The sequence below is a fragment of the Nematolebias whitei genome, chromosome 13, assembly GCF_014905685.2.
Source record: "Nematolebias whitei isolate Nwh7 chromosome 13, NemWhi1, whole genome shotgun sequence".
In the NCBI taxonomy this organism is placed as follows: Eukaryota; Metazoa; Chordata; class Actinopteri; order Cyprinodontiformes; family Rivulidae; genus Nematolebias; species Nematolebias whitei.
Window position 1 is genome coordinate 20,886,989 of NC_056510.1, and position 23,469 is coordinate 20,910,457.

Here is a 23,469-nt window from a genome sequence, read left to right on the forward strand (position 1 = left end):
CTTTGATCTTTTTCTGCCGACTGAAGAATAAAAGTTTAAATCCCTGTTAGACAATTTAGTGTTAAGAAGAGTGTATTGTGCCATTTGATGCAGGCAGTAACCCCAGTTAAAATGTTTACTGCTGCAATTGAGAGCGCACGGCAGCGTATTACTGGAATAAAACCACAAAGTCTTAAAACACACAACTTCACATAACAGTAGGTTTATTTTCATCCAAGTGGTTTAAAAATTAACCAAAATGTGTGGTTGAATTGGTTGGAAAGAATATGATTATGTCAGATTTCATAAATTCATTGCACTGTAAAATCCTACATGTAGGTGTATGAAGGTTTATGAGTTAAGTTGACAATCAGATGAGTCAAATATGATTAGGAAAATCTACTGTGGAATATGGAAAATAATTCATGAAAATTTGAATAATGTGCAGAAAACTCCTGGAGGATATCGAAGGCAGTAAAGTATACATTTTTATTGTAAGTCTTGATGTTTTTCTTTCTCTCTTTCTGCAACAGGTGCTTTGGGAAATGCTCACCCGTGAGATCCCCTTTAAAGGCCTGGAAGGCCTACAGGTGGCCTGGCTCGTCGTGGAGAAGAATGAGGTATTTTACTTTGGCCTTGAATTCACGTATGTACACAGAACAGTCCTGAGTGGTGACTGGACATCTCTGTTTCTTAAACCTCTTCACTTCTCACTGTGGGTTGGGAGTTCCAGGCTTAAAAGTTGTTAAAAGGATCACAGTAACATGGCTAAGGTCCTGAATCGCTGACCGATCCCTCCATCCTGAGAGATATTTGATTTGTTTCCATTTGTTAAATGCTACCTAACAGCTAACATGTGTGTTGTTTTGGTCCCATTTCAAAATGTGAATGATTGTGAAACCGCCTGGAGAGAAAAGTAGAGAGTAACATTTTTCTAATATCAGCTAAGTCTTAAGATTGCTTTCCATAGAAACATGTTTAAAAGTGCTATTTTGGCTGGATCTGTGTAGAAACGAGTCGGAGACCTTTTGAGAAACAGCTGATTTTGCCTTTGTATGCCATAGAAACCAAAACAACAAAGAAGCAGTATTTTTTTTATTTTTACTATTTCTAATTTCTTGGTATCTGTCTCATTTTATTCTTTATTCGTCACTATTACCTCTTCATCATGTGCTGAAATGGTTAATAACAGAGATTGTAATTATATTAGAGGAAAATTTTTTGCCAAACAAAACATGTTCTTTCTTTGTATTTTAATGTCATTGATGTCAATGCCCTCGTCACTAGTGGGGGATATTTTATCATTTCTGTTAGAATTTCATGTGCAAAAGTCTTAATACAAACAAAAAATATACATATCTGGTGTAGTGTATATGCGACTTGAATCAATATTCTTACTTCAAAACAATAAAAATGGTAATATTATTGAAACAGTGTATGTTTCTCTTCTGGACTGTGTGTATTTCAGAGGTTAACCATCCCAAGTAGCTGCCCATCCAGCTTCGCTGAGTTCATGAGAAAGTGCTGGGCTACAGAGCCAAAAGTAAGTCACTTTAAAACCCATATCCACACTATGTATGTTCTTATTCCATTCATATACAGAGCAAATGTTTTAATATTCATGTAGGAAAGGCCAATGTTCAGGCAGATCCTGTCTACCCTGGAGTCTATGTCTCAAGACAGACAACTTCCTGAACAGTGCAACTCTTTCCTTCACAACAAGGCTGAATGGAGGTAATGCGATCAGCTTCTCTCCACAGCCTGTAAATGTATTTACGATGCTTTTTTTTTTCTTGCGAATATACTGCCTCAGTCTCAGATAATGTGCAACTGTTTGGAAAGAATGATGGGGAAATGTAGCTGATGGGGGCCACGAAGCACAAAAAAGAACTTGAGATCGTGCATATAGATTCTTAATAATTACACTGATAGCTACATAAAGACATGAAAAACCCCCAAAGAATGATCCATCTGGATATACTTCCTCTCTTTACCCATAAGACCCTAAAAATAATCACCATCTTTTTCAAGTAGAAGTGTTTAATTGGCCTGTATGAGCAGCTGGATGTTTGGTGATGTTCAGCACAGCCTGAGTCTCAGCTGTCACTTTATTCTCTGTCTGCCTCTCTGCGGGCCTCGTCTGTGCACCGACTTTCTTTTTTTTTTTCTTCAGAAGTTGTGTTGATAGCATCATGTCCAGATAGCTCTTTTTTTTTTTTTTTTTTTTTGCAGGTGTAGCATGCTGGGGTGAATTTAAAATTCTGGAAAGCAGAAAGTGAAATATGTAACACAGGAAAAACTAACAAGTTTACTAACGTCTGGTGAAAGATGAGACTTGTGGCTGATCAAAAGAGAGTTGAAGCTAAAACAGACATGACAGAGAGGTTTAATGTTGCCTGGAGCAGAGAAACATGGGATTTCTCTCAGTTTTGTGCACAGTTCATGGGGCTTCAAATGAAACATTGCTTTTGGAGAAAGAAAAATTAAGTTCCTTATTCCATTTTCCCTTTGAGTGGAGGGTCTGATTGTGTAGCTGCTCCAGTTTGTTGCAGAAACTTTGAGACTTGACAGTTATGAGCTGAAGGATACTTAAAAAGAAAAATACATCACATAAAATAGTTTTATCAAAGAGCAAACCACACATTTCTGCAGCATTGAGTGTGTTTTAAAAACACTTCATTGTGTACAGCATTAAACAATGAGAAAATGGTGGATCATGAGGAGGAGCAAGACTTGACCTTCCTGCCAGGTTCACATGCGTTTATGATTACAATTATTATTTTTTTATATAATTATTATTGTGGGACCACACCATGCAGCTCCACCTGCTGGACAAAATAAACTTCCCAAGAATGAGTTTTGATTTGTTTCTCATATCTAACATTTTTGGGTTTTAATGGTTCTGTACAACAGTTTTACTTGAGCTCAGTTAATATAGTATTAATATGCATTAGTGTGCAAAAGTCTGACCATAAGCTTTACTTATTTATTTTTTGCTTCCAGTTCTTTCTTAAGGTCTTTCAATTTTTTTCTGCACTTTTGTTTTTACATCTGTTTTACAAATTGTAATGCAGTGTGTCCTTCAAAATAAGAAAAATGGACAGATGGACACAATAAAATACAGCAGATGAACAGAATATGAAAGTCATGTTTTAGAAACAGGGACAAAAAAATCAGTAAAGACCTGAGAGATGCATCATCGTTCAGTCAGTTCTTCTACTGTAGGTCAAGTTTTCAGCTAACAGCTCTTCTAGAATCACCTTGTTGGTCTTAAAATTCATTTTATATGTCCTACAGTGTTATCTTTTCTAAAGTTCATATTTTCAGCTAATGAAATGGGAACAAGCTGTGACTTTGTGGTAACAAAATGCCTAAAAATCCAATTTAAAACAGATTCTATGTTAAACTGTTGACATAATCCTGGTTTAGCCTTTGACTTTGGAAGTTTTTTCAGAGTTAAGTGGCTTCAAACAAACCAAACTAATCCTCTGAATATAGTCAGGGACAAGGATGGGACAGAAAATGAGAGAAAAAGTTGCAAATGTCTAATGAAATACTTTAAAAGAGATTCAGAAAGCCTGAAGAAATAATGTTCAAGACCAGTTTACATTGTTACAAAAAGGTCTGATTCCTTCATATAAATTTTTTTATTAAAAAAGGGCAATTTATGACTTTTGCAAAGTATTATATATTACTGCACATTTTCTTTAAAACATGAACTGTGCTGCTTGTTTGACAATAGTTCATTATCAACAATTCAACGTGTTTTTGAACAACATAAACCAACAACAGTAAATTATTAGCCAATCCACAGGTATATCTGTTTATGGACACAATTGATTTTCTAATAAACATTTTCTCAAAAAAAAAAAAAATCTGTAAAAACTCTTGACTTCATCCAGTCTTGAAACCTAGCTTGTGGTGTGTTGTTGTGTGTCGAAGGTGTGAGATCGAAGCAACTCTCGAGAGGCTGAAGAAGTTGGAGCGAGACCTCAGCACCAAAGAGCAGGAGCTGAAGGAACGAGAGCGGCGGCTAAAGATGTGGGAGCGTAAACTCATCGATCAGTCCAACAGTCCGGTGAGTCCCTCGTCATCTCCATCCTTCAGCTCCAGAATAAACAATGCCACTGTCCAGTCTTATTGATGGAGACACCAAGAGTGCTTACAAGATGATGCACCCAGAGCATCCATTTGTAGAGTCACACATGGTCCTGTTGCTTATCTACAACCTTCATTGGGCGAGAGGTGGGGTACCACCAAGACAGGTCACCAGTCCATCGCAGGACCACATAGAGACAAACAACCACCACTCTTCACTCCTATAGTGACTCCTTAGAGAATAAATTTAAGCTAACATGCAAGTACAGTAGTCCCTCCTTTACCGCGCGGGGATCCATACATATATATAAAGCCATTTTAAACCCTTTCCACACTCTTGCAATGTTCTAAACAATGTTTCTAAACGCTCTTAAAGAGCACAGAATGTCATGATTTCAGCTCTCTGCCTCTCTGCTCTGTGCCACCTGCAAGCGCTCTTGGCCACGCCCACTTCTCCGCTTTGCTCGGTGAACAGCTGATCAGCTGCAGCAGGAAGTTTATCCTGCAGTGTGGGCTGTACAAAAGTGCAGGAGGTGCTAAATATTTTTTAAATAATTTATTTTAAATAAAAATTTCACTACCTGTATAAGTAAAGGGTAAATGAAAAAAAAGTTGTGTGTCATGTCCAATCTTATTGAGAAAAACTGCGATAGAGCGAGTCCATGATAAACGAACCGCAAAGTAGCGAGAGACTACTGTATTTGGACTGTGGAGAACTACAGAAATCCTATACACATACATTCAAGAAAACGCAAACTCCACACAGAAAGTCCTGCTGGGACTCGAACCTGCAGCCTTCTTGCTGCAAGACAACAGCGCTTAGCAGCTGTGTCACCGTGCAGTGTAGTACAACATACTACACATTTTTAACCTGATTTTCTTTGTTTGTTTGTTTTTTTAAATTTCATTTCTTTTTAGTTCTGTAAGCACAAAATCATGTAATACTTTAAAAATCACATAAAATATACTTCAAAGCTGAAGTCTGCATTTAATTGAACTGGTGGATCATTCAGATACTGCATTAGAAAAAAAAAAATAATGCTTGTTTTGTGACATTTTAGTTGTTTTACCTGTTTCATTATAAATCAACTACATTTGAAAGTTTCTTTTATTCCTTAATATTTACATAGTGTGTAACCACATGCCATGATGAGATAAAATGCACAAGTTTTCATGTCACTGTCTCACAAATATATTGTAATGCAGGGTAAGCTGTTTATCATCCTTTCAGTTTGGTTTTTGTATTTTATTATAGTTTTCCGAGCCTGTGTTAGGTCAGTAAATGCAGCGCAGCCATCTAGACAATGTAGCATCGCGAGATATGTATGTTCAGTGCTCTGTTGTATTATTTGGGTTCTCATGGCTCCCTGCATGGACTCTGCAAAACACCGTCTGTGACTGAGCTCGAGTCTGAAACGACACCATGTTTGAGTCAGAACAACTCAGCTGCCATTGTAACTTACCTGTTACTATACGAAGTGAAGTTCATGAAGGAGATCCTTTTCTTTGTCGTGTATCTTCACGTACCAACACACCTCCATCGCCGCACCGGAAGGCAAAAGCACAACAATACAAACACAATGACAACACATAGTTTTATGGTTTGAAATTGAAATAGTAATTTTTTTCATAATTTAAAATAAAACTTGCTTTTGTTTTGTTTTTATATCTTTTCACCACGAATTATTTTTGTATATTTCACCTTTTAACTATCTTACGTACAGTTTTGAGTGTCTAGATTTCTTAATTTTATTTTTTTTTTAACACACAAGACTACCGTATTTTCCGCCATACACGTCGCACCACCTTATAAGTCGCATTAGTCTAATATGGCGAATAAAGTGGAACAATACATAAATATGCTGCTTCGCCATATAAGTTGCTTCTATAACTCATCACCGCTGACAACCTGGAAATGCGGGCTGGTGTTGTGCCAAAAATTGATTGGCTGCCAAATGGCAGCTGCGAGAGCATGCACAGGAGAACTTTAACAATATCAACACTTAAAAACAATTGTTTGTTTGCTCGAAATTATAGTAAAGGTGTGTCTCAGTTGAACTTTTACTTAATAAATGCACTTTGACGTCAAATCAGCTGCATTTCAAAAGCCGATACGCGGAAGCGAGTGCGCGCAGAGGGACGACTCGCTGTGCATTTCTTTGTAATTTAACAATATAACCACCTAAAACAATTGTTTGTTTGCTCGACATTATAGTAAAGGTGTGTCTCAGTTGAATTTTTACTTAATAAATGCACTTTAATGGTCAAACTAGCTGCATTTCACCGGAGCAGCGCAGTGAAATGAAGCTGATTTGACGTTTGCTCCAGGCGTAATCCCAGAGCTGGACAAAGGTGGCAGTCTATGGCAAGCCGATTGTGTCATTAATAGCCACTTTTACCTATTACATGACAACGACATGCCATACTACTCGAGTGCCATCTAGTGTCAGAAAATGGTACTGTTCAATATTTTCAATGTCAGAATGAATGAAAACAATCATATCTCAGCCAAAAATTGGTTTATAAATATGGGATGAAAACCCAAATATGTCGCTTCAGTGTATAAGTAGCGGGGCATGCAAATTATGAAAAAAACTGCAACTTATTGACTAGAAAATACGGTAATCAAAAATTGTATTTATTTTCAATCTTTATTACCTCTTTATGTTCTCACCTCACTGCTCTTTACACTGAGAAACATTGAGGGTCAGGATACGTCTCTCTGTGACCACAGCGACTGCTTAGTGTTTAGTCTTTGATGAGTTATTCTACTTTACTTTATTCTACTGATGCGAAAAGACAAATGCTTGTTAATTTGTGTAAATAATTTTGTACTTTCCTACATCGTATTTATTAATCTCACAACACTGTGCTTTGTGTGCACAATGCTCATCCACTAATAGCCACATGTTACACCAGAACCCAGTAATGATTTCTCAAATATATTTTAAAGCCCCCACCTGTGGATATTATGGATGTCATTTACTGTAAGCCTAATGTTGGGGATGTATAGTGGCATGCTGTGAAGAAACAGCCGCAGGAGCCGCTGCTTACAGAAGGCCACGCTTTTATGATGAAGTGACATTTTGCTGACATTAAGATTGGCCAATTTGTTCTGGATGTGGTGGAGTGCAGTTGTTGAGACGCAGTCTCTTACCAGGATGGGAAAGTATGTTTTTTTTATTCTTTTCGTCTTCTTTTTTTCTGACTGATCTTGGTTCAGAATAGTAGAGAAGCTTCATTCTTGTTTTATTTTCCAGGCAACTTTTCAAAGCAAGTTTTTGCCAAAGTATTTGCAGAAATTAATTTTAACAGAGCAATCCACTTCTTTAGGTTGAATGTTGAGTTGCAACAAAGAAAAGAATAGAAGCTTTGGCGTTCGCGTAGGTATTACACGTCATCTGGGGAAGGACATGCTTCTTTGAGCATAGCCCATTAAATTGTCCCCTTTGCTTGTTATAATCAGTCAGTCTCAAGAGGAAGTAATCCTCTGTTCTCCTGTGTTTCTGCTTGTTAGTTCTAATACTCGCACATCATGTCCATTCCTGCACCATCAGGTCCCAGACGTTGTTAGATTGAACACAACAAATAGACCAGATCCTCGGCTTTGTTTGCATTTCGCTGAGCAAAATTCAGAAACCTCCAGGCATCCCGAAACAGTCAGCCTTGAAATGTAACATTTCTCTGAATTCAAACGACTTCTCACACAGTTTCACTGTAAAATACGTTGCTTAGGTTTACAGTTTTTTGTTGAATCTTTTCACGTGACATTAACTTTTTACCACTTCATAACTTACGGCCTGGTTCTTTGTCACCAAAGTGGAGGCAGAATTGTGTGAAGTTGTGCAGATTTCCATACAGATCCTAAACAAAGCAGATACTTTAATGGATGTTTTGGCCAACATCTGTACTTTTAGAAAACTGGAACTATTTACAGCTGAGCTGAAGGAAGGGAAACGCTCAGGCAGTCCGAGCGTAAATGTAAACCAGAATTCTGTTGGAGCTTTTTTCTTCGCGTTATGTTTGACTTTTCAAACCAATCTCATGTTCAGATGATCAAATCTGTATTTTGGCTGTCATGTTTTTGTTTTCACGTCAATATATCAATATATATTTCTGTTGGTAGACCTGTAGTCATCAACTGGCAGCCCGCGGGCCATATCTGGCCTCTGAGCTCACACCGTCCAGTCTGCAAAGTAATAACCGTATTTTTTGGGCTATAAGGTGCACTTAAAGTCCTTTAATTTTCTCAAAAATTGACAGTGAGCTTTATAATCCAGTGCACCTTATGTATTCTGGATGTGCTTACTGACCTCGAACCGGTTTTATGTGGTTATTGTGAATGAGTTGAATAAAGTTTGACTTATCTGTTTTGTTTCACTTAATGCACCTTATAATCCGGTGTGCCTTATATATGAAAACAGACCCGTTCATTAGACCTGTCGTGATAAACAATAAATCAATTAATCACATGATAAGTGAAAATTATCAACCTCATTTTCATTTACCGGCTTTATCGTTTCTTTGTGTCTCTCTCTTTCTACTGAAGACACTGGAAGACAAGGTTCAACTACTGTGTTCTTCACTGACCCCTCCCTTTCTCTTTTCTTTTTAAAATCTGTTTTAACGATCCAAAATCACATTTTTGGATCGTTAAAAGCAGCTAAGCTGAGAAGCTAAGCTATGAGCTAAGCTAACAGGCCGACCTCAGGAACAAAACCTCTGTCTTGTCGAAGCTCCAAAATTCACAGTTGAAACCCTTCGTCTAAAAAGTTGTTTTGCTCTGCAAAAAGAAGCTGAGAACTTGTTTACTGATTGTTTATTAAAAGCTTTGTGTGAAAAATGCTATGCTAAAGAACTCAAACCACACCGAGCACCATTTTGAGAACTGAAGAGAGCCAGCCCATGTCACGTCAAGGGGCCTCCCTCCCATTTTTCTTAAAGAGACACGCTACTAGCTCCCTCACTATCCATCCTTTGTTGCAAACAGTCTTATACTGCCATCCGGTGGTCAAAAATGGTACTACACACAAAATTAACCTACATTTCTTCTTAAATTTGACAATAATTATTAATTATTGTCAAATTTCAAACAATATTATTGTTTATCGCAATAATTTTTAAGACAATTAATCATCCAGAGAAATTTGTTATCGTGACAGGCCTACCGTTCATTGATACTGCACCTTATAATCCGGTGCGCCTTATAGTCCAAAAAAATTGAAATTGAAAATAAATTATACATATTTTGATACAGGAATCAGTTGTAGACCAGTTCTGAAAGAAGTACTGACAGCAGTGAAATACAGAAGCAGGACATGCAGCCAAAAGCTTCTTACAAATTGTAGTTTCACAAAGGGCACTTTTTGCAGATGTAAGCGAAATGCTAAAGTTTTCTGTGAGATTGAAGCTAAACACAGTAGTGATGTTAAAATATTTGACTATGTTTGTGTCTAATACAGTCAAGCGAAAGTAAAACAATCCACCACCAACCCACATTCCCTCAGGTCTTAATGCTTCTAACTCAAAACCCTCATGTTAATTATTTTTCATCAGCTATGATCCTAGTTAACATTTATGAAAGTATGTTTTTACTATTGTATACTTTTGCTCAGCAAATCAAAAGTAAAGTCACAACAAAACCTCCCCAGTCAAAAAAGAAAAAAAGAAAGTGTTGACTGTTTAAAACCTTTATGAAATAAAACAGCATGGCAAATGTCATCTCTTCACGGCAGCAGAAATTTAAAAGAATAGAAAAAAGAAACCAGACCAGGCATAATTACCAGAAACATGGCTAATCAGAGACCGGCCCCCGCGCTGTCTGATTAGAAACAGTCAGGCTCTTGAGCAGATTTTGTTGATGACCCCTGATGTTGACCATTATGGGCGACTGTTCTTAATTGGAGAGCATAATAACTTAAAGAATAATGTTTCAATTGTTCGGAAGAGACAAGTATTTTTTATTTTTACGTTTTCTCAGAAAATATCTAAAATAAGCACACAATGTATTTACCGATCCATATTTCTTGTTTTTTCCAGCTGCTGCCCACTCTTGACATTTACACCTGGACTGAGGAGCATGTGGTCAGTGTCTCAGTATATTTTCTCTTGTAGTTGATTTAGATTTTTATGCAAATTTATACCACATATCTGATAAAACTATAACGTTTGTTTTTAATTCTGCAGTATTTTTGGATGCAGCACTTATTTGGTGCAGGTTTGTTCCTTCTTTTTCCTGAAAAATTGAGACTTCACCCCCTTCAGGCTCTTCACTGACCTGATTGTTTTCACCTTTTGCATCAGGGGACGGTACATGCGACATGCAGCATTATGCCAACCTGTTTAAAGACAATCACATCACCGGGGAGAGGCTGCTGCTGCTCACAGACCACGACATGCAGGACATGGGGATCAAGTCCAAAGGCCACGTCATGCACCTAAAGGTTAGGACACGCATTACATCTTAATTTGAACTGTTGCTTTGAGGTGACTGATACTGAAATTTTCCATTTGTGCAGGCTGAAATCGAAAAGCTAGCCAATGAATACCTTGGGTTTCTCCACTTCCCACCTCTGCTCAAGGTATCAAGCTTCTTCCTTATCCTTGAGACGTGTTTCTTCATTTGTTTTCTGCTCATATTTAGTTTCATTTCTTGTATTTTTCTTGTAAGGATGACTTGGAAAAGGAGGTAGAACAGAGCAAAACTGTAAATCTGGAGTTGGTGTTTGGGTTCCACTGGAAACCAGGAACAGGAAAGTCCGTAAGTTTGCAAAGAGACACACTTGAACACTGACTTCGACATGTTCTGCAGCTGCGAGCATCTGATGTGGCTCCTTATTGGCTCTATGAAACCAACAATTAATGAATGCCTCAAAGAAATGTTGAGCCTACTTTGTAGTTTTGGTAATGTTGGATACTTTCTCAGCCCGCTTGTGGAAGCTGTTTGTTCTGAAGATGCACAACGGCAGCCATCGAGGGCGACACTAGACATGTATTAAACCAGACAAATAAACATTTCATTCTCAGCCTTGTACCACATCCACCTCGACATGCTCACAGCCCTTTGTTAGGGTTTAAAACTGTGGAGAAAGGGTTGCTCTTCACTTGCCGTTTGAATTTAATCAAAAATAGCCCATTTAGCCAGAAGTCATTTTCTTTTAAAAGGCAAACGTTATTTAATCTTTCAGCTGTTCATTGTCCCATCATAAATAGTCCTCTTTCAGTGTGTTCGGCAGGGCTGAAACGAGCCTGCTAATTGCCTCCCATTTCTTCTGACATGTGGTGGTTTAGTGGGTAGAAAACACAGCAGGGAGAAGGAAACAGGAGGCTGAGAAAATGAGAGCTAATTATTTTCCCCTGCCTGGTGTCAGGTTCCGTGTCAGCCTTGTTTTTACAAACTGGAAGGTTTTTTTGCACTAAATAAAACAAACCCGCACTACATTTTTTTTTTCTCTTTGCCCCTCTTTGCTGGCGATGTCATGGAAGCAGCTGCACTTCTCAAAGACAAAATGAGGGCCTGCGATTGTGCGGCCACCATCTGACAGCCACTGAGGGTCCCCTACTAATGAGGATATCACCGTGCAGCCAAGTGAAAGGTGCTGAATTATGTATGAGTTGTCATTAGATGCACTTGGGTCCTAGGCATCATTACCAGACATTGTTTCTGCTGGAGTGATTAGAGTAGCGCGGACCTGGGAGCCCCGGTGCGACAGTCCAGGGCCGACACCAGGCCAGCGCGGGGGCCACTGGTGTGTTTCTGAGCCAGAGGCTTGCTGAGGCTTCCTCTTTGAGCCGTTTCCAGCCCCCGGGGACGATGAAGGAGAGGTCGAAGGCTCCACAGACGAGTGTGTCGGTGCCACTCCTCTGATGTCTCTCTCTGTGATCCCGACACAATGAAATGGCCTGTGCCATGAACCCAGCACGGCTAAGCAGTGACCTGTGGCTTCGTGGCCCACTTCTTTAGGATTGGAGGATTCATTACTGCCTTGTCAGCATTCTGTATGCAGAAGAAGAGGGATTGGCAACTGCTTTGATTTGTGCCTCCTGGTATGATGTGTTCAGCATGCAGCAGTCCGCACATTAAATCAACCTGTACCAAAACAATCATCCTTGTTTTCAAGAAATTTAAAATACATACAAAAACTCTACTAATGTCATTTATTTCTTCATTATTTATGATTTTAGTTTTGTTAAAGGTTTCATTTTCACAATATGTAGGTGTTATATACTCATTGCATTTCAAATCTGTTCTTCTGTCATATAACCATTTGTTAATAAACTCGGATCTGGTTCTTATTGTTCAAGAACCTGCCACTGCCAATAAACTACCTGTAGGTTGTGCTGTTGATTTATGTTCAGGGTTGTGCCATTTTCTCCTCCCCAACATATGCATTTAGAAACTTTTTGCATGCATTCAAATTGTTTTGGATTGCAACAATTATAAAGTATCTCACCAGACCTGTTTTTTTTTTCTTTCCAGGACTGCAAATGGAAAATGTACATGGAACTTGACGGAGATGAGATTGCTATAACCTACATCAAAGATGTCGTCTTTAATGCCAACAGACAGGATGTGGAAACTCTGCGAATGACTAAGGTATACTCAGAAAAAAAAAGTATTGCTTTATTGGACCTTTTCTTTTGTTTTATTTTGCTAAGTGCCTGAAATTAATGCTTATATTTTACCTTGTGTTTTAACTATGGTGCCAACTGTGTTTCTGTAAGAACTTTTAGGATTCTTTTCTTTTGATTTATTAGAGTTTTAAGTAAGAAAATGGATGTACAATATGTTGTGCACATGAAACTAGGCCCTGTGATGGATTGGCATGCCCAGGGTGTACCCCGCCTCCAGTCTAATGACCGCTGGAGTTAAGACACTAGATCCCAGAAAAGCAAATCTAGAAAATGGATGGATGGCACCAGAAGTACTAACTTTAATTTTGAAAAAAACTGGCCATGAAAAATGCAGCCACATGGCTTGCTGGTCACTTGGATGGAAACGCTCAGAACTCAACGCGACTGTAATAAATAATTTTACTGTTTTCTCGCAATGTTGAGTCGCTAGCTAGTTTCCTACAGTCGCAACCCAGTGAGATATTACCTTAAGTGCTTTTTTTTCTTTCTCAGCTTTTAGTGATTCACTACATCAGTCAGAACAGACAAATCTTTTCACGTCAAATATCAAATGTCTTTGAGAACTAAGAAAAAGTTGTCTTCAATTCAAGTGCAAATTTACGTTTAATGATCCTGTGTTCTTATGTTGCAGCCACCTTTTCTCATGGATAAGTGGATCGTTGGATTACAGCAGAACCAGAAGATAGACTACACAGTCAATTATGAGGCGAGTCATGAAACAAAACAGTACACTGGGGGAGGAGTAGATTCTTTACCTTAAAAGTTCGGTTCATTTAGTCTTTTTGTTACATTTTAGAATGATGTCAAGTCACCAAAGGTGACAAAACACAGCAGCATGGTGACATGGAGCCACAGTGGTGGACAAGATGAGATCAAGACCGTGGAGCTCGTCATTGAAACCAGCCCAGATGACATAGACCCCAGGAACGGCGCAAAATGTGGTAATTTATTATATTTTTAGTTTATGCTTTGACTTTAAAATAAAACAATAAAATAGTTAAAGTACAATCCATGTTCTTTGTTTAAAGACATAGATCCCATGTGGATGCGTAACGTAAGGCAGAGGCACATGATAACCCAGAAATCACAGCAGAAGACGGCCCCTCTGATGAGCTCCGAGGCCCGCACTCTGCCTCAGTTCCTCTCTGCGCACGAGAGCCAAGCGTCGTCTTACGCTGCAGCTGTGCGCCGCTCTCCAAACCACCTCCACCCATCTCCCTGGAACCACTCCCGCAGCTCCTCGCCAACCGCCAGCCTGTCGGCCAAGCTCTCGCCTCTCAGTCTCGGGTCGAAGGGCAGCAGTCCCTCCAGCACCACGTCGGAGAGCAACTCGGAGCGAGAACGACCACGCAGTGCCGGAGCGGCGCACGAGCACCGCAGGAGCAGCTACACGTTAGCTGCGGGATGGGGGCAGGGTAGGGGGCATGCATGGACAAATAATAGAGGAAGCAATAATCATAATAAGGCCAGCAGAGGCTCACGGCAGCCAGGGAGGCCACGATCCAACAGTTACTGTGTCACATTACAGAACCGCCCACCAATGATACCGGGTATATTGTCGGTGACAGGAAGCCCCAGTGAGGAAAAGGAGGGGGGCAAAGTCAGCGACGGAGGGTGGATCAAAGTGGAGCGTCAGAAAAGATTACCTCGTCAGGACAATAAACAGGTCAGAGGGCGGTCGAGGAGAGAGGGCAGGGGAGGGCGTGGTGCTGGTGGAAGACCATAATGTGGGCCACACAAAGAGCTGACAGCGTTTATAAACTGAACACGCTCTGAGAAGGTTTTACATATGAATTATACCCACTGACATGCTCATAACCAAACTACATGCTGCAAAAGAATCATAATCATGTTTGAAATGCTACCAAGTGCTTTTATATGTCTCTTTTTAGAATAATAAAATGCTCAGGCTTTATTTATTATGACTATAATAAAAACACTTATTTTTATGCCCTAATAGAAGATGACACCCACCATCATATACGTTTTAAAAATGCAAGTCATCACTAATTCTTCACAGATAGCAGCATTCTAAACGTACTAAAATAAAATCGATGTTTCAGAGTTGGTTTTTGTGTTCTGTCGTTTTTCTTTCTCTTAGTTTCTGAGTGTGTGTGTTTTGAACAGAAATATAGCTATTAGCATATGCTTTAAATAATAATCTTTGCCGTCAGCTTAAAGAGAAAATGCCACCCAAGTTATGTCTCGTTGCACATCATTTTTACATTTTTTTTTTTGTTTGTTTTTAGGTATACAGGGTGGAAGTAACGAATTACAATCACGTTACTGTAATTAAGTAGAATTTTGGGGTACTTGTACCTTTATGAGTAGTTCTTTCAAGTGCTTAATTTTACTCATACTCAAGTACAATTTAGACCATGTAATCTACTTCGCTACTTTTAAAATCAGAAGTCGCTACTGAGTACGGCCGTAATTTGAATTAATATTCAAACTGTTCATCTGCATCTTTGTAGCCAATAAGGCTCTCAGATCGAGAACGCACCAATTACCTATGACATAAGCAAAGGACAACTCTGTAGAGTAGAGAGTCATTTATGGACTGAAAATTTGGAGAAAAAGCCAAAATGGAGACAGAAGACAACACTGTCAACACAGAAAATGACGAGGTAAAGACTAAGGACGAGTGCCCGTGGCCGTACCTGGAGGAATTTTTCATCTATAGAGGCTTTTCTTGTAATTGAGTACAGTTTAAGCTGTGTAACAGTACTTGTACTTCAGTACAAATTTTCAGTACTCTTTCCACCGCTGGGTATATCTCATCACTCCATTTTATTCAGTTTTACCAAAGGAAAATGAATTCACGTCTTCTTGTTTTATCTCCTTGAATTGCTTTACAAAATGTAACGCATAAATACATTTGAATCAGAAAAGTCTAACAGAAGATATTTTACAAGGTTCTGCAAACTTTATAATCAAAAGAGCCATTTCTTATTCTCTAAATTACTGTATGTGTCCAGAGCTGCAACAACATGCTACAAATGTGAATATCAACCAGTGGCCCATGGACCACTTTAAGTTTGCTGAAGGTGGCTTTTCTGGCTAGTAGTGGTAACATTATAAAACTAAAAATATATAATGAGTTTTAAGATTTATTGGTGGCACAACTGTTAGAAAAGGAGAGTCTGATTGGAAGGTCGCCAGTTCAACTCCCAGGACTGGCAACATTAAAATGTGGGTGAGAAAGGTGAAGCACCCACACCTGCCTCAACCCTCATTTGCCCCACTCTGGGCCCTTGAGCAAGGCCTTTAACCCCCACCATCTGCTCCCCTGGGTGCCCTAGTTGTCAGCCCTCTGCGCCACACAGAGGACTGTGGTAGCTCGGTGGTTTGTTGTGTCAGGAAGATGCATCTGGCATAAAAACAATCGCCAAATCTTTGAGCGAGTCAATTTGCTGTGGCGACCCCTGAGGAAGGGAGCAGCTGAAGAATTAAAAAAATATATCTATTTTTTACATGCTAACACAAATGACCAGATTCTTGTAAAGAAATATTTTTATTTTATTTTTTACATTTTTGTTTTACAAATTTAAACAACGAACATTGCAGGCCTATGTGATTTTTTTCTTAGTTGTGGAAAAAGTAATTATCCGACTTTGAAGAAATAACGCATAGTATTTTTACTCCTTGTATTAGTACTTTTTACATGTTTGCAAAGGAAATGACACGATAAACCTAGACCTTTTTTGTTGTTGGTATAACAACAAGTAAAATTCAGTTCTGTTAGTTTTGGTCAAAGTAGAAAGAGCTGCAGAGGAACCAATGAACCGCATGTATGCAGAGCTGTAGGTTGCACCAGGTCAGTGAAACACATTTGATGGGCGTCAACGTTTTACCCGCGCTGTATGCAAATAAACCAATGAAATGTTCGCGCCACTTCGCAGTACGTAAAAGATACATACAAAATCATCTAGGTTGTAAAACGTATTTAAAAGAAAACAAATTGTAACAACCCATATAGTTGAGTTTCATATTTACTTTCCTTTGTAACCCATGTTTTATTCTGACAACTCTCACGCTTTTATAAACCATCAGCTTATATTTATTATCGTGCTGCCAGGACCTTCCGGTGGCGCGGGAAATGAACAGATTCTGGCGGCTTGCAGCTGCAGGTCCAGCTTTGTTGGTCGCAGAGCTGCAACTCGGTGTGTTCTCGTGTCTCTGTTGGAAAAAATGCCTTTCACCCGCTCCAAGGTAAGAAAACCACCCTGAAGTTTTTATTTAAAAACGTGTTAACAGCAGAGTCACTGTGTGCTTCCTAAACTTCATGACAAACACAGGTTGATTGATACTTTTGCTTCTTTAAGCAGAGATCTAGTGTAGGCCTGCATGTGCAAGGCTTTAAAAATGAGTGCAAGCTTTTATTTGGGGATCAGTAAATATTAGGCAGATTATCTGATTTTAAGGTGCACGCACTAACTCCTACATTTGGTTTAGTTTGAGCTTTGAGAGGGTTCTTACTGTACAGAACACAACAGAAGAAATCAAACAACAGAATAAATGTAATAGATTACATATTTAAACAAATATATATATATATATATATATATATATATATATATATATATATATAAACGTTTAAAAGTTATTTTGATTGTCATTTAGTGTTTTTTTTTTTAACAATCTATAAACATTTTGAACTGTTATGTGTAACTAGTATGTAAAAAAGACACAAATGCACTAGTGCCCATTTCATAATCAGTGATTTTAAGCTCATGCATTTTGCACAGTTCAGGTGTAAAATATATTTTATGATCTTTTTTTTATTATAGAAAATCTAAGAAGAAACACAAACTTACTTCAGTTAATTTTGTCCCATGCAGAAACTGGCAGCCCAGCCTCTGCCCACCAGGATGAGTCTGAGGAGCTACCGCAGCATCCCGCTGGTTCCCATGGAAACCTTGTCCTCCTCTTCTTCTGATGACAGCTGTGACAGCTTCGGCTCTGACGGAGGCTTTGCTAATACGGTAACTGTGAAATGCTAAGTTTGTCCACCGCTGTACCCCCTTTCTATGGAAAGTTGTTGCATTTGACGCTTGTGCCTGTTTCAGAAGAGCATCTTGAGTCGGACAAGGAGCGCGGCTGAAAAACCGAAGATGTTTGTGGCTGCGTCAGAGGACTCGTGCAGCGGGTCTGAGGAGAGTGAGATCAGCAGTCAGATAAAAGCTATGGTAAGAAATGCAACTGATTTTCTCATCTCCAAACCAAAACAAACACAATCCCTTTAACTATCCATTTTTAAAAAATATGTATTTCAGAAAGTAAACGTTGAACCTCCAAGACGTGGTCGCAGGCCGAATGTCCTGAAAGTTGCTTTGAAGTTTCCCTCAAAGAAGACGGACAGGAAGAGACCTGCGTCTGAACCACTCCCTCAGCCTGAAGTGCAGGACTCGGACTCTGAGGAGGAGAACTCTTTGAGCAAGAGAGCTCTGAATATTAAGGAAAACAAAGAAATGGTATGGTCGCTTGCTTTTGTTTCACAGTGATTACTTTACACTGGACTGCAGAGTACATGTTAACCATGCTGTATTGATTGATTTATTTTTTGTTTAGCTGGCAAAGCTCATGGCAGAGCTGAACAAAGTGCCTGGGCTCTTCCCAGGAAGACGGATGGCCACGGTAAAACAAACAAACAAACATTAATAGATTTGTCAATTTCTCTTAACAGTCTAGTGGTTTTTACTCTTAATAAGAAAAATTTACACCTTCAGCCAAGAGCGACACCTCAGCGGTCTGTGAGAACACCAACAACTCTCAGGAGAAACCCAGAGCGCACGTCTCGGCCCCACACTCGTTCTCGATCTCTGGTAGATGGACCGCCCAGCCCACCTCCCGAGGAAGGGCCCGAGGATAAGTTCAACCTGGTCCGTAAAAGTCCCTACTACGAGGAAGTTGACGAACCTGTGAGTTGGCTCAGAGCACCAGTAAATGTCTGCTGTATAGACGTTACTGTTGTAACTATATTGATTTGTTTTTTCCCCCGGGCAGCCGCGTCGTCGTTGCTTCCCTGGCACCAAGGCCATCCCTCACGTGGTGCGACCTGTGGAGGACATCACCGAGCGGGAGCTGCAGAAGATCTGCCATAACGTTCGCGAGAAAGTCTACAACACCTACACTGTGAGTTCACCGGGCTGCTGAAAAAAGCTGTTGGTGAAACCAAGTGACTGAACGGCTTTGACATTTTCTGTTTCAGGGATCCACTTGCCACCAGTGCAGACAGAAGACCACCGACACCAAAACCAACTGTCGTAACCCAGAGTGCTTAGGGGTGAGGGGGCAGTTCTGCGGCCCGTGTCTTCGCAACCGCTACGGAGAAGAAGTCAAGGATGCTCTGCTGAACCCAGTACGTCCTGAACCCTTCATAGTTTTGATCGTAATTTGAGACGCACGCGTGGATTGTAATGACGTGCTTCCTACAGGAGTGGTGGTGCCCACCTTGCAGGGGGATCTGCAACTGCAGCTTCTGTCGGGCCAGAGAGGGCCGCTGCGCCACAGGAGTTCTGGTCTACCTGGCTAAGTACCACGGCTATGACAACGTGCACGCCTACCTGAAAAAGTGAGATTTCAAGCAGTCCCAGTTTTCAGTACGTTGAAGGTTTCTTGACACTTTTGATTGTTTTCTGCAGCTTGAAACGAGAAATGGAAGAAGAGAGGAAAGACTGAAGAAGCTGCTGCTACGTTCTTCCTGCCCAGCTTGAACACACCCAGTTGAAATGTTTCTGTTTGAAGCGCTTTATTGTTCCTGTTGGGAGTTCATTTCCAGCGCTGACTGACAGCCGGAGGAGACGTACGGTCGTTTTTCCTCCGGCGTAAAACTCAAAATGTTTCCGTAAAGGTTTTTTTTTTTTTTGTCAACATCGATTATTTGCTGTTTAAACCTGAAAACGATTCTCGTCCTGGGATGTGCATATCGTGTTTGTTAAAAATGTTCCCACTCTTTCATGCTTTGAAGAGTTTTTCTACTGTACATTGTTTTAAATGTATCGATTTTAATCTTCCTGCATGTTAAAAGAAAAATCTGCCTCCTTTTTATGCTTTTGGCTCTAAATTAACGCTTGTGTTCTCTACAAGTTTATACCTGTTTAAAAGGTGTGTGTGTGTGTGTGTGGGGGGGGGGATGCTTTTGTCACGTTTGTTCCTGCTTTTGGTTTGGATGCAGGGGTGGAAAAAGGGACGCAGACCAAGGTCCACTGCCTCTCCCTCTTCTCAAACGGAGAGGAACTGTGATAAACTACAGCGTCCGCTTAAATCTCCTTCATTAGATAACTGTCGCTAATGGTGTGGAAACAATTAGCACACTCTAATGGGAATCTCATACCTGTAAATCATTTGATCCTGTTAAAGGCACGTTCTCGCTCTGCTCCGCTCTCTTTGGCTCATTTTCTGCTGTACATTGCTAAGTAGGAACGGTTGAAGTAGAGTTATATATGCCTCTTTTTTTTTTTTCTGTTCAGGGTTGTGATCCGCTGCAGGAAAAAGACATAAAATTAACCTTTGTGCTGTTCATCTTTGAAATGAACTTCATGTGACCTGCGGATGGAAATCAGTCCCTGTGGTTTGATTCACTGTAAAGAACTGCAAAACAATGACATTCTGCTTTGTGTTCACCAATAAAGTGCACAAACGTCACTTCCTCCTGAACTTTAATTACTGTTATTAAAAAAAAAAAGCCATTCAGACAAACTAAAGACGTGAAGGGTTTCTGTTGATGCTATAGGAAAGCGTGTCGGCGTTTATGCTTAAGTTTGCGTTCCTTCAGAGTAAAGCTTAACAAACGGCGAGGAGGTCTCGGTTGTCACTCAGCTGCCTGCACAAGCTCGAGTGGGTCAGATAATCACCATGTACAGCTGCTGCACGGAGCTGAATTAAAGGTGAGTCCATTTCAGTCCATGCACGTTCACGATTCTCACTGTTTTCATGTTAAACCAGTAGCTTATATTTAGGAACTTTGATTTTAACTAATTGGAATGTAGCTCGTTAAGTTGTAGATTGCATGAATGCTCATTAACTGAAGCTCTTAAGTCCAAACTGAGTCAATAATTCACACCAGAGGTTGGATATTTAGTTATTTTTAACAGCAACAAACTATTATATGTAATGACATGACCTTTTTCACTTGTCTATTATTGCTGAAGGCAGATTGTTTCTTGTGGCAGAACCTCCAGCCTTCCATTAATAATCATCTCTTATATTTTAGCTATTCTTCTCGGTGCAGCCCACGTGATATTTTTACGTCTTGTTTGAAATAAGGTGAGTTAAAGGTTCCTGATGCAGGACAGGACGGTTCTTCAGCACAGCTGGACTATTTTTGATTTGCATCCTTCAACATCTTAAAGTCATTGATCCTTTAGGCTGACAACAACTAACCTCTAAACTTTTCTGTTAAGAGATGTTTCTTCAACTTCTCTGCACATTCTTTAGAAACTGGTTGCACAGCAGCTCCTTTGGCTCGTGGTTCAAGGTTCTTTATTGTCATTTGCATCACATGTACATGAGGTGGAATGAAATTGTGTATTCAAGGTCCGAGTTTCACCCAAAAATTGCAAAACTATAATATAAAAAAGAAACCTAAACAATAATAATATAAAATAATACAGTGTATTAAACAGCAGCCTGACATTGTTTGGGATGATCCCAGAATGCATTGTTTGTAAATCAGTACACAAATCCAAAATCATTTTTAAGTTTGGTGCAAATATTTAATTATCCTGTCAGATTTTATTTAGTTATTTAGTCTCACTTTGTGTTTTTGATCACTTTTTGTTTGAATCAGTTTAGTGTCATTCTGTGGAACAAACAACTGTTTACATTGTTTTAACTTAGATTTTATAAATGTCTGTTTTGGACATTTTAAGTAAATAATTTAATAAGTGAAACAATTATTAGTGCGTCTAGTTTATTTTGGATAGTTCAGAGCTTTAGATAAGTGCATTTTTTTAAAGCCATTCTGGATTATATTTGTTTTACAGATTTTTGTGTCATCTTTTACTTTATGACTAAAATGCAGATTTCCTTGTTCAGAGAAAATGAATTAATCCGTTGTTTATTTCTTTCTGGTTGTTTTGTCTAATTTTAATCACTCAGAAGTATTTTTGTGCATTATTACGGTCTTTTTTAATGCAAAACATATATCTCTTATTTTAGTCGTTTTGTGTCAGATTTCATCTTCTCGTGATCAAGTTGCTTTTCTTGTATTTATTTATTAGGATTTTTTTTTTGGGACTGCATCAATGAAAGACAAGAGTATCATCACACAGAGTCGCTGAATAATTATTAAAATATCATTAATACATGACCATTTGGTAAAACTGAAATCCAGTATATTGATTAATGAACATTCAATGAAGGATAAGATGAGCAGGTCAAGTATTTCCTCCAGACGCTCTGATATTTCAGTGTGATCCAATCATTTGATTATGACGTATGAACCCAGGTATTGAGTGTCTTGTTGGAAATTCTTATTTTAGAAATTTCTGTCTCAGGTTTTAAATCCATCCTCATCAAGGTCTTTAGTAGAATATTTTTTACAAAGAAATTACACTTCTATTAGCTCAAGATATTTCTCTAACCATATTAATTATGTCATATTTAATTAGTTCTGAGTTTAATGTCTAATCAATAAAAAGACAGTTATATTCTCATGTTTTTGGCAATAAAAGTATAAATATAAATGAAATTAAAACGCATATTTCTTTTTCTTACCCCTTTCTGTCCAAAAGGAGCATTTCAAAAACTATTATTAGTCTAATAAAGATGCACTTGAAAATACTAGTCCTGTATTAAATATCAATGATCATCCACTTCGGAGTGATGAATATTTAGGGAAGTAATTGTTTACAACGCTCCAGCATTGAGCTGATTTGGTAATCAGGCTATGAAATACAATATTTATTCATTAGAGCAGATTTAATGAGGCCTTGCGGCGCTAATTATGAAAACCAGTGTAGCAGTAAATGAGTAGCGCTCGGCGGTGGGCTGTGGGGTACCTGTGACGAGGGTCTGGGAGGGGGGTGTTGAAGTGCCCCTGAAGTAGCGTGCAGTTGAACATACCTGCAGACAGGTTGCAGATGGGGGCCCCACCTTCGAGACCGAGGATCTCTCCTACTCCTTCATAACAAATCCAGATAATCTGCTTTATTCCACATCAACACGCAGCACAGCGGATAATCTCATAGCTTTTCAAAGGAACTCAGCAAGACTTTTTAAATATGTCATTGATACAGTACCTATGAAACAGCCTTCTATGTATTTGTATGCAGGTCTGGGGATATGTGGTAGGATTTCACAACATAATATGGGTTTTGATTGACTGATATTTTCATTATGGCTGCAGGGTAGCGTGAAGACTGTTAATTTGCTCGAGAGTCCTGCAGGTCTACGGTGATTGTAGCAGAGCCAGAAGAAAAGCAGAATAAATGAAACTCACGGGGCACAATCACAATCTGTGGGTCAAAATCAACTGATTAATTAGGCCCGAGCAGCAAAGCGCTGCGAAGGCCTATTGTAATTGTGCTGTTTCTTATTAGGCCCGAGCAGCAAAGCGCTGCGAAGGCCTATTGTAATTGTGTCGTTTCTTATTATTATTTTTCTTGGGACTTTTGGGACGCATTTTTGGAGGCCTTAGCATATCCCAAAACTCACCAAACTTCACCAAAACTTGTCCCCCTAGTAAAATTTTTGAACTGTAATGGATCCAAAAGTGGGCGTGGCCAAACTGCTCCACAGCGCCCCCTAACGTGA

General features: G+C 39.3%; 2 protein-coding genes across 2 annotated transcripts in view; both read left to right on the forward strand.

Annotated features, from left to right (window-relative positions):
- The window catches only part of zak (sterile alpha motif and leucine zipper containing kinase AZK), a 34,379-nt gene extending 19,889 nt beyond the window's left edge, over window positions 1–14,490 (forward strand). Inside the window, exons 7-19 of the mRNA XM_037686465.1 lie at window positions 513–599; window positions 1,448–1,522; window positions 1,607–1,713; window positions 3,922–4,057; window positions 10,117–10,161; window positions 10,264–10,294; window positions 10,381–10,520; window positions 10,596–10,658; window positions 10,748–10,837; window positions 12,557–12,673; window positions 13,343–13,417; window positions 13,508–13,652; window positions 13,740–14,490. Coding sequence (XP_037542393.1) covers window positions 513–599; window positions 1,448–1,522; window positions 1,607–1,713; window positions 3,922–4,057; window positions 10,117–10,161; window positions 10,264–10,294; window positions 10,381–10,520; window positions 10,596–10,658; window positions 10,748–10,837; window positions 12,557–12,673; window positions 13,343–13,417; window positions 13,508–13,652; window positions 13,740–14,437 — 1,809 coding nt within the window. The 3' untranslated portion in view covers window positions 14,438–14,490. The remainder of the gene's footprint in view (window positions 1–512; window positions 600–1,447; window positions 1,523–1,606; window positions 1,714–3,921; window positions 4,058–10,116; window positions 10,162–10,263; window positions 10,295–10,380; window positions 10,521–10,595; window positions 10,659–10,747; window positions 10,838–12,556; window positions 12,674–13,342; window positions 13,418–13,507; window positions 13,653–13,739) is intronic.
- A 2,367-nt stretch (window positions 14,491–16,857) lies between these two features.
- cdca7a (cell division cycle associated 7a) lies at window positions 16,858–19,435 on the forward strand. Its single transcript, XM_037686467.1, has 10 exons — window positions 16,858–16,923; window positions 17,553–17,696; window positions 17,781–17,900; window positions 17,988–18,185; window positions 18,283–18,348; window positions 18,441–18,632; window positions 18,718–18,846; window positions 18,923–19,072; window positions 19,149–19,285; window positions 19,356–19,435. The coding sequence occupies exons 1-10, from the start codon at window positions 16,903–16,905 to the stop codon at window positions 19,390–19,392; spliced, it is 1,194 nt and encodes a 397-aa protein (XP_037542395.1). The 5' UTR covers window positions 16,858–16,902; the 3' UTR covers window positions 19,393–19,435.
- The last annotated feature ends 4,034 nt before the right edge of the window (window positions 19,436–23,469 follow it).

Excerpts from the sequence above, each read along its gene's own strand:
- cdca7a (XM_037686467.1), top strand. The coding sequence starts at position 16,903 with ATGCCTTTCACCCGCTCCAAG. Across the intron at positions 18,349-18,440 it reads CAGGAAGACGGATGGCCACG|CCAAGAGCGACACCTCAGCG; the intron begins GTAAAACAAACA and ends TTACACCTTCAG. Across the intron at positions 18,633-18,717 it reads ACGAGGAAGTTGACGAACCT|CCGCGTCGTCGTTGCTTCCC; the intron begins GTGAGTTGGCTC and ends TCCCCCGGGCAG.